The sequence below is a fragment of the Limulus polyphemus genome, unplaced genomic scaffold (assembly GCF_000517525.1).
Source record: "Limulus polyphemus unplaced genomic scaffold, Limulus_polyphemus-2.1.2 Scaffold3742, whole genome shotgun sequence".
NCBI lineage: Eukaryota > Metazoa > Arthropoda > Merostomata > Xiphosura > Limulidae > Limulus > Limulus polyphemus.
Window position 1 is genome coordinate 101,676 of NW_013669352.1, and position 11,547 is coordinate 113,222.

The 11,547-nt window shown below is 33.6% G+C and overlaps 1 protein-coding gene across 2 annotated transcripts in view; it reads left to right on the forward strand.

The window, feature by feature from the left end:
• Window positions 1–5,672, forward strand: part of LOC106469958 (SPARC-related modular calcium-binding protein 1-like) — a 104,244-nt gene extending 98,572 nt beyond the window's left edge. For both annotated transcript variants that reach the window (XM_022398521.1, XM_022398522.1), the window contains exons 11-13: window positions 198–270; window positions 3,633–3,822; window positions 4,893–5,672. In XM_022398521.1, the coding sequence (XP_022254229.1) occupies window positions 198–270; window positions 3,633–3,822; window positions 4,893–4,972 (343 nt within the window). In that variant the 3' untranslated portion in view covers window positions 4,973–5,672. The remainder of the gene's footprint in view (window positions 1–197; window positions 271–3,632; window positions 3,823–4,892) is intronic.
• Window positions 5,673–11,547: the final 5,875 nt, after the last annotated feature.

Below are 11,547 nucleotides of genomic sequence, written 5' to 3' on the forward strand. Positions count from 1 at the left end.
TTTCACTGGTAGATTAGGGACGGCTAGTGCAGATAGCCCTCGTGTAGCTTTGCGCGAAATTCAAAACAAACATCCTTATAAGACACGATATATACTGAAAATAATACTAACATAACATCTTGTATTATCTGGTGTAAATGTAATATGAATAGGTTCAACAATCAACTAATCATACTGCTTGCTCCATTTTCACACAGCACTACAGGCAGACCAACAGATGAACAGGCAGCAAGATGGAAGTTCAAGGAACTCGACCTTAACAATAACGAGGTTGGTTTAACAATCTCACTGTTTAGAAGTCGTAAGAATAATGTGGGTAGTTAAAACCCTAATAAAAGTTACTGTTGCAATATAAAACGCTTAGGCTGATTCAACCAAGGAGGCTTTTGTTTGCCACAACCCAGAGGAACTTTCGTATGACGCTGGAACTCGTCAGTTTGGCTTGACCTGAAGTTTTTTGTTTTGTTTTTTTGTTTTGTTTTTGTGGTGCTATTTTTCAGAACAAAAATCGGAACTGCAGTTTTTTGCACATCTCTGATTTAAAACCCGTCATAGATCAGTTTGAAAAATGTGTTATGATTATCTGCAATCGTAGGTGATTTTCATTCGACTTAATCCGTCCCAGTAAAGGTTGCTATGAAAAAGGAAATCGAAAGAGCGCCGTATATGTCACGGTTTGATACTAATACTCCTTGTAAACATGTATATGTTGTTATTAACACGATGATTCATCGTGTGCATCAAAATCTGAACGACATCTTGAGTACATAGGTTGCTACCATAGCAACAGTAGTGTGTGTATCCTCATAGAAAACTGTTATGATATGTAACTTAAAAGACATTACCATCCTAACAATTTGTATACTTAGCAGCAGTGGTTTGTGTTACTTTCACTGACTACTAAGCCTGACTTACTGACTTTCACTAAGATATAACTAAAATTTTTAATGAAGACTGAAAATCATTAGCTTATCAAGAGCAATGTATTTAAAATAAATCCAAACATGGGATGGTTATATTTTCATTAGGTTCTCTATTTTACGCCGCCTATGCCTGATGAATTCACAATTATCAGTGTTCGTGTTACCCCTATGTCAATTCTCTTAACGTAGTGAAATTGTTTTAGCGAGTTCGCTACATATTGATGTCATGATAGATTTAGAGCGCGATCGTGCGAACTTTACCTCTTTATGGTGAATCCTGGCTTATGGCTGGTCTTTATCCCATTATGTTAAATCCTGGTTTATGGCTGGTCTTTATCCCGTTATGGTTAATCTGACTTATAACTGATCTTTATCCCTTTATGATGAATCCTTGCTTATGGCTGGGCTTTATTCCTTTATGTTAAATCCTGGCTTATGGCCGGTCTTTGTCCCTTTATAATGAATCCTGACTTATGGTAAATCTGGCTTATGGCTGGGCTTTATTCCTTTATGTTAAATCCTGGCTTATGGCCGGTCTTTGTCCCTTTATAATGAATCCTGACTTATGGTAAATCTGGCTTATGGCTGGGCTTTATTCCTTTATGTTAAATCCTGGCTTATGGCTCGATACATTTCAGTCGAAGTCACTAATCTGTATTGTAGAGACTTATCTTTCAAACAAATTAGTATTTTTAGGTCTAAGTATTATAATGAAAGACGACTTTAAGTCACAGATTTTGTTTTCTGTCAATCTTGTTCATTAGTCGATTATATATATATATATATATATTCAACCTGAGATGTGTGAAAACATACTACTTTCGACTAGAGTATTTTCATCATTACTTCCTAGACTGCAACCCAAGGAACGAGCCTTTCTACTTATGATTCTGTGCAAGTGTCAAAAAATAAAGCTGTCCATGAAAAAATTGAGCCCCCCAGTGGCACAGCAGTATGTCTGTGGACTTACAACGCTAGAAACCGGGTTTCGATATCCGTGGTGGGTAGAGCACAGATAGCCCAATGTGTAGCTTTGTGCTTAATCACAGACAAACAAACACAGAAACTAAATTAATTCGGAGAGTCGGTTGTTTAGTTACGTTTGAAAAGTATTTCACTTCTGTCGTAGTATGATGGTTAGAATAAAAAGTGAATACATAATGAGTACTGCTTATACAATCGCAATTTTTAATAAAAACGTCCTCTGGTGTCCAGATTTATAATAATTGTTTACATAAATATTAGTTGGAACGTATGAAGAATTAACTGCTGTTTTTTTTTTACTACCTTGACAATTTAGTTCCATGGCAAACCACTGAATATTGAAGTGTGGTCTACCGGAATGTTTCTCAAACTGTGTACGGCGAAATTTGTACAATTATTAAGTAGTTTTTATTTAGTAATTTAAATTTGTTATCAATTTAATAAATTTTAAAAATTTCTCATTTTATTTGTTTTCCTTCTTGATACATAGTATAACAGTAATTTCTGTTTATTTACATGTGCCGCAAAAAGTTAGGAACATTAAAAGTGTGCCGCGAGCTGAAAAAGTTTGAGAAGTACTGATCTACCGTAGTTGTTAAAAAGTGTCTTACTAGCAAGTGCCCCCAGTGGCACAGCGGTATGTCTGCGAACATACAACGCTAGAATCCGGGTTTCGATACCCGTGGTGGGCAGAGCACAGATAGCCCATTGTGTAGCTTTCTGCTTAATTACAAACAAATACAAATACAAACAAATACTAGCAAGCGCTAGGAGGATAGCCCTTTCGTTCAATTGGTAGAGCACTCGACATATGTGCAAGAAGTCTCGTCGCCATTTTGTTTTTGGTAACTTGACAGTTCGGTTCTACTGTGTGGATTTTCGTCATTGACCCATTGACTGAATTGTGATCTAAAGCCGAATTGTAGGAGTTCGAGTTTTTAAAAAGTGCCTTATTAGAGGGATAGCTTTCTAGCTTAGTTGGGTGACTAGTTTTATGTAGTGTAGTTTTGTGATACTAAATTTGTGCTTGAGGTAAGTTACTTGTATATATTTTTTGTATAGTGAATAATATCTCTCATCTTTGATGAGTGTATTAAAAAAACACTCGCCTGGTATGCAAGAGGTGTCAAGTTCCAATCCACGACGAAGAAATATGTGCCATGAAAAAAAAGGAAAATGCCACAGGACCGAGGTCAAAGACTAACACGTTAATATTATGTGAAGACTATATTAGATTATCTTGAAACTGTACCTCATTTTCCAAGGAAGATACAACACGAGTGAGTGGCTGAAATAATTGAATCAGAGAAAGGAATTGAGTGTACGCTGATTTTTAATATTAAGTGAACTTCGGGGCGATAGACCTAAAAATAAAAGCGTAACGCAGATTATAAGCCTATTTTAATTTATTTTACCCACAAATAAAACAGAGGTTGTGAACTAAAACGTGATTTTTGTTTCGTTTGTTTCGGTGTAATGTTTCTTCAAAGTTTCTTTAATAATGAGAACTGGTTTATTTTGTATACATATTTAAAAACTACAAACTACAAAAAAGGTCCTAATACCTATCAAGGTACAATCATTATTTTCGAAGATTTACGTTCAAAAATGTTTTGAAAAAAAATCACTATTATAAAGTATGTAAATTAACCAATGCTAAATTTTAAAATAGCGTATTGTAAGTTCTTATATGCGTATAATTTTACTTTTCTTTTAACACGGTAGGTTTTAGAACGAAGAAGTAAAGAATGGAAAACGTTTCGCACTTCCTGGAGACGCTTTAGAAAATCTAAAAGAAGCCGAAAGAGGTTGAAAAAGTGCTGGAGAAACCTGCTTTGGTACTGCGACAAAATAGGTAACGACGACAAGAATATCAGTTTGGAGGAATGGCTAAAGTGTATAGAAGTTAAAAAAGGTAAGAGTATGAATATTAATTAACCCACTAGTAACTAGTAACAGCGAACTTTATTACTAATGATAAGCCTCCCAGTGGCACAGCGGTATGTCTGCGGACTTACAACGCTAGAAACCGGGTTTCGATACCCGTGGTTGGCAGAGCATAGATAGCCCATTGTGTAGCTTTGTGCTTAACTTAAAACAAATAAACAAACTAATGATAAATGACAATATCGTATGTTACTACGTGATAAGCTCCATTTAAGACGTATTTTGTGAGTATTAACAACGTTTTGGAACATAAATGTTAAAATATGTCACTTATATGCTTATTTCTAACCTTCTAGTTAACAATATGGGCAAGTTTTTCGTCGATTTGAATTAGGTGCCCGCCATGACCAGAAATCCCCCGTCCTACCAAACATGCTCGCCCTTTAAGCTGTAGGGGCGTTATAATGTGCGGTCAATCCCATAATTCGTTGGTAAAAGAATAGCCCAAAAGTTGGCGGTGGGTGGTGATGACTAGCTGCCTTCCCTATAGTCTTTCACTGCTAAAGTAGGGACGGCTAGCGCAGGTAGCCCTCGTGTAGCTTTGCGTGAAATTCAAATCAAACCGATTTGAATGAAAAATTATTAGATTTTTACTTCCAGAGAATAGACTTCAGAACCTGTTTTTGTTAATTCTAAACTAATGCCTTCTGTAAAATAAGATACTTAAATATTAAGTTATGCGAACTGTATTTATCCACATGCTAATCAAATCTCATTTCCCTAGATTCATGACATAGTACTGTGTAGAATTCTGGCCTATAGGTGTCAACATGAAAAAAATAAAACACCATTTGTTATGGACAAAAACGACAGCACGCCAAGTTGTTTTTTCAAAACACATGTCCACACTTTCGCTGGGTCACACAGATAATTATAAAATACTGTGAATATTCAAAATATGTGTAGTATTTGTTTACATGAGATTTAAATTGTACTGGTTACTTAAATATTTGTTTCAGCAGCGTCGAAACCTTGTTGTTCCAGAAGACATTTTTCAATATATTTAATACTTATAATATCTATTGTTTTATGTTACAGATGAAATACGCAAACCAGATGATACTCCAAGAGGAAAAAATCCTTTTGACAGAATACTGAAACCTCTACAAGTACATTAGCCCGTTTCTCTGTTCATTCTTCAGTTTGCTGCCACCAGTGAGTGCAAAACTTCAACTTCATTCAAAGAGCTACCAATTCTCTGTGATCAGTGCCATCTAGACAATTCTCTCCAATTTTTTTTATATTATTATACTTTGAAAACAACAAAATAATGTTAAATACGTAAAACCTGAAATATAATTTTTATGTCACAAGTTATAAAAAAATAACACTCACCGTAACTTTTTGTTTTTATACATTGTCTCTATCAGCACCAGTACTAGTCGTTGTAGATCGGGTACAGACTATCATCGTCTGCCAGCTCTTAGTGTCATCTGACGTTCAATAATATAACTTACGAAATAACATCTTTAACTAATATACTGAACTTTTATTACGTATAACTAGTGCTGTGCCTGAACAGACGTGTGATTTGGGGAATTGTTGATTGTAAAATGATTTGACATTTTTCTCGGGACGCACAAGATGATTTTATTTGGAGATGAATTTACAAGACACGTGAACCTTGTTAACATAATTTTTTTTAAAAAGAAACTCAAATACTAAAAACAATTTTTTCTTAAATTATCCCAGCAAGTTTAAAAAATACTTGCAACTGATAATCTTTATTTAGGTTTAAATATAAGGTTTAAAAATTTTGGCTATGAAAGATGAATAGTACCTAAAATATTTTCTAGAAACAGCTAAAGAAAAATAATATGTAAACGATACCGTTTTAATATATCTTTGTCCTATATTTAAATATTTCTTTCTTTATTTGCAAAAATATTTAGGTTAATTACTCTTTCTCTCTTTTATACCGATTCTCACAATTTGAAAAAGCATTATTGTAAGTTATAACACGAAAGATAATACGCGATTTCAGAATAAAAACTGATTGTTTTAAATATTTTTAAAGTTTTACGTGTATGTGTGGAAAAATCATGTTGTAAATTATGTCTTGGGACTATTACCGTTTAAGTATTTGGCTACGCAGTACAGAGAGAGAACATTTTCTTATACCGATTTAACGTCATTGGATAATATTTATTATCACAGATTATCAAAAACAGCCCTAGCCTTATTTGTTTTCCCATACTTAGATAATTTTTACATTCTACACTTGACTTTGAGATATACCTATATAGTAAGTAGTGGCATCTTTTTCTTCGATTTTATTTTCATTTTTAACATCCTTAGTTTGTAGGTGTTAGTAGCCATGAACATTAAGATTAGCACTGATAAGATGTGTTGTTGTGTTAACAGATATGTGCTAAAGGATAGTTAAATACTGAAGATGATTTTGTGACTTCATACAAGTTCATTGAGTTTTTGATGGGTATCTTTTATAAATAGATCATGTATAAATATAACTTTTTTATTACTTCGGTATGAAAGTGCACGTGAGGTTTTAGCGATAAAATTCATGGTAGATTCTAACTTTATCAAATGTTTTCAGTTGCGTTAGAACGCCGATTTATGTTCAGATGTTCTTTTATTTTACTTACATTAAGATAGAATTCAATGAAATATACACTTAGAAAGTTTCTAACTTAAACATAGAAGAATTCAGTGAAATATACGTTTAGACAGAGGCGTCGCTGGCACACGGGGCCCGTCCCCCGAATCCCCAGTTGGTGTCTTGAAAAATCACAATAGAAAACCATGATTTATATCAGCGGTTCCCAACCTTTTCACAACCCCCATGTTTTTTGAGATTCCATCTACCCAACCAACTATTTTTCTTACTAATAATTAACTTGTTTTTCCATTTTTCACTATCAAATAAAAGACATATATAACTAAGTGTGCAATTAAAAGAACAGCAGAATCAAAAAACTTACTTGTTTAATGAGATGGTATTATCTTTGCGGACCCCAAGGGGATCGGGGACCACAGGGTGGGAATCACTAATCTATATCATACTGAAACGCCGAAAATAACCGCGCCTATGGGGCCCAAGCCCTGAATCTTTTACGCACCTAGCGACGCCTTTGCTCTTAGAAAGTGTTTCTAATTTAGGATAACCAAGCCAGATAAGGTGAGATCATGTTTTAAGGTGTTTTGTACAATATTTTGCCATGTAAAAATCTTGATCTTCAAAATCATCATAATTATTAATAGTTTCAAATTGATACCACTGTTTTTAGCTTTTCTTGGCCAGGTTGTTTCAAATCGGCATTGATTTTATCTAGCCATTAGTTTATATTGTAATTGTTGTAACGACGGTCAGTTATACAAAAACATGTGATTACGTTGTATTGTATGGTAACCTGTGTACGAACTGTTTGTTAATGTAGATTTAATCAAAAATCGCAACCAAAAGTACTTTTGCAGAATGCTCTAATGATGAAATATGAACCATAATACTGTCAGTATCGGTAATACTTTACTCTCAATTAAAATCGAAGTACTGTTGACAATTTTCATGATTTTAGTAACTGACATTCAGTCTCTTCACAACTAGAAAATGTGCAGAAGTCAAAGAAAGTAGTCCCTCGTGTTTTTGTCACGATCATTTTGAAATCAGAATGTTCAAATATAGCTGAAACCACGCTAAGCCTAGTGCTGTCAATTAATCTTGAAAATTTGTATCGAGTACTATCGAATAAGCTGTAAAGCGAAATGTCGAGTAAAGTTTTAAGGTTATTTTCATACTATTACTTGTTTCCTTTCAATAATATTATAGAATTAAACACTTTTAACTTCTCTTATATTTAATAGTATCTACATTTTTCAAGTATAAAATATTATATTACCTCAAACCAAAACTACTGTAGGGTGCTATCATGTGAGGAGCATCTTTTGATGATTTTTTGAGCTATTGAAACATTATATAATCTAAACAGAACTACGTTAGGATATTATTATATCATGAGAAGCTTTTACTTTTTTTTTCAGATATATAAATATCATAGAACACAAGCACAGTTATGGTGGATGTTATCATCTGAGGAGAAGCTTGTAGTTTTTTTTTTTGTTTTTGCTATTACTACGGGTTAATTTTAATTGACGTAATCTGTTGTAAACAGATAGAATACCTTCACCTATATTGTTTTTACTGGCTATACTCTCCACATGCAATTCGATATAGTTCCCTTGATAATTAGTATCTTGCTTCTTCTCTCATTATAGATAGGCTGTTTAAAACACAAATATAATCTGTTGTAAGTAATTTCTGATAGCAAATTTTAGCCAAATGTGGTCTATTTTTTCCTGAATTTATATATATATATTATAATATTGTATATAGCTGTGATGTGCATTTTTTATTTAGTAAGTTTTTATTACAAAGTCTCTTACATCCTATTTTCCTGAGTGAATGTGTCAGACATGTTTATTGTATGTTTGCTTGATTTGCTGTGCCATAATGTCCTATACTGTGTAGTCTTAGATTAATGCTAAGATTTTATTGTTATGGTTATATCTACTCAGTGTATATCATTCAGTGTTAGGAAATTTTGAACATGACCTGGTTTCTCACGTATTAAGTTATTTTCCCATCACGTGGATGCTAATAAAATTTTGAAAACCGTAATATTTTTGTGCTATTTTATTTATGTGTGTGCGTGATAATTTATTTGGAAGTCCCTTGGTGACTCAGCTGTAAGCAACATAGCTTATAACGCAAAAATTCTGGGTTCATTCTCCGCGGAGAACATAGCCCAGATGGCCGTTTTGTAACTTTGTGTTAAAGAAACAATAATTTATTTCTTACAAGTTGGAGAATGTTGGTGAATAATGAGGTTCTAATGCAAATAATTATTAAACAAGAACTTCAAAGTAATATATATATATTCCAGCTTTTTATCTCTACTTGAAATTTCGACTAAATTATTGTCAATACTGTGATGTTTGGCAAATTTTGTCAACTATGAACATTATTTGAGGGGTTTTTATTATTATTATAAAAGCATGGGGATGGGTGTCGGGTTATAATTAGAGCCATAGAAATCAATTGTACAGTTTGTTTGACAGCTTCTACCCCTGTTTTTTTAAGCATTAATCCTCTTACACGACAAAACAAAGGCCGCACAAATAAAATCAATCTGACATTCACATGAATAATTTCCTCCTGGTCACGCCCCCCAGTGGCACAGCAGTATGTCTGCGGACTTACAACGCTAGAATCCAGGTTTCGATACCCGTGGTGGGCAGAGCACAGATAACCCATTGTGTAGCTTTGTGCTTAATTACAAACAAACAAAACCTCCTGGTTCACTTTAATTTTGTAGCTCATAGAATGGCTCCGAGTTTTTTATATCAAGTACAAAATTTTAGCTCATACCTCGGTCATCTCTTAATCGATTTAAGATCTAATTGACTCTAATCTCACCTAAAAGAATTTCGATTTAAGGGTAGGCTCGTAGAGATCCTGACGAGTAATAAAATCGAAGCGTCCCACGCTTAGTATTGCTGACGCACAAAAATGTAACTAATAAAAAGGAAAAAAAATGTCTCATAGATTTATTTATTCTAATCCTGCCTAAAAGAATTTCAAGTGCTGCGGCTATTGAGTATTCCCTCTTATTTATTTTTAATCATAAACTCGGTCTAAGTTGTTCTGATTTGTTATATTTTAATCAACTATGATTTATGTCTGGTTATGTAATTCGATAAGAGAATGCGAGAATTCTTGTTCTTCGCAATGTTTCAATCGAACGTAGTATGTGGATGCCTCCGTCAGGTGGAGTTAATGTTATGATACTATAGATATGAATTATATCCGTGCAGTTTTCTTTTCGTAAATAATAAAAAAATCGTTGTTAACGAATTGGAAATTATTACTAGCGAAAACTTTTTGTTTGCCAGTCTGGTGTTATCAGTGCAAACTTCCAAGTTTTTGACATTTTAATGGGCCTAGTTTCATATCGTGCTATATCATCTACACAAACGTCTCTTTCTTGCCCTGCACAGTTTGTAATGTGTTCGTTTTACTGTCTGTTATCTGACAATTGGTAAAAGCTGTTTGCTGATGCTTCTGCTAAAAACGGTTGGGTTAAATAGGTCTTTATCTCAGAAATGAATGGAACTTTGTACCCACGAGGGTGGTTTGCTTCTAATTGCATGAGCTTCTTCTCAAATGAACATTGGTGGAACGTATCATACACACCACAATAAAAAAAAAAGACTTTGATTTTCTATTCATAAGGACCAATATCCCACGTTTTGAATACCTAGCCCATCCAAACTTTGTTTGTACCTGTTGCGTCATCGAGATCACGTGACTATTCTCACGCTCTCTAGTTTCTGGAACTATCCCGTACCTTGGCGAATGCTCTAGTATTTACTAGATAGTGTAGGCTGGTATATATAAGAGGGTGACAACGTGACGCAATAATGTGTGTGTAGATAGTGAGTAATTGAACTGCAGTCATAGGGTATTGTTGAAGTTAACGTTCGTTCGTTATAGTGTTTGTTTTAGCGCGAATATTGAAATTAAGTGTATCGTAAAGTTATATTCGGAAAGAATAAACCAGTTTTATTAAGTAAAGACTTGCGTCGTCAAAGTTTCGTTGGAACGAAATTACGGAAAAATCAATTAACAAACGGAAACGTAACAGTACCTTTAATATTCGAAATGTCAATTAATCTAGCCAAATCAATTTCCCTGCTTAATGTGACACTTGGATAACTTTTACATGCCTTGCGTCTCATCCTCAAGTCTCTAGTATACTTTTACTAGTAATACAGATATATATGTATATAAAATCAAATCTTTATTTTGTGCGTGTACAAACAATGTTAAGAGTGCTGTAACTTTGAAACAACTGATTTACGTTAACAAAGCATATGCTATAATATATTTATTTCTTGAATGAGAAAAACACGTGAAGCACACTTAATCAAATTTACAAAGTTGGAAAAAACATTCGTGCTTTTCCTCGTAGAGTAACCGTTTAAACATTTTGTGATAGTTTAAAATTTCATACAATATAGGTGCTAGCATGCTTTCACATTCAAATAATTAGTGATGACCAGTTTGACATAAATCCGATGTTTTGAGGGTGCATGAGGAAGGGCAAATCAACAAGTTTCTTAATGCAATCTTCTTCTCTTATAGTGAGCTACAATACACATAAAATAGTGTAACTAATAAATTTTCAAAAGTCCGTCAAAATATAAGAATAAATATGGTAGTGCCATTTCTCATGAATCGGCTGTTGAGTTTTTATAATATTCGTACATCCAACAAATTGTTAAGGTTATAAGAAGCCAGCAGGTTTGATGTTTAATCGGGATTTACGACATCTGAAGCTTCATAGTATAATTTTTAAATAGATAGGAAAGACGTTAAGTTATTGATAAATCAAATACATTTTCTAAATGTCTAAGCTTCAAAATGTACTGTTTAAATAAAGGACATTAAATTTCATGGAGCATAATACAGGAAAACTAGGTGTAGAACAAGGATTGACAAGACAAAATAAATCTATCTAGAATTTTATACAGTCAACCACTGTGAGGCAAACTTTATATATTGCTACGTCTCCGTTCGTTAATTAACTTTCCGTAACTTCGTTCCGACGAACTTTAGCGACACAAGTCCTTACTTAATAAAACTGGTTTATTCTTTCCGTAATACAACTTTACG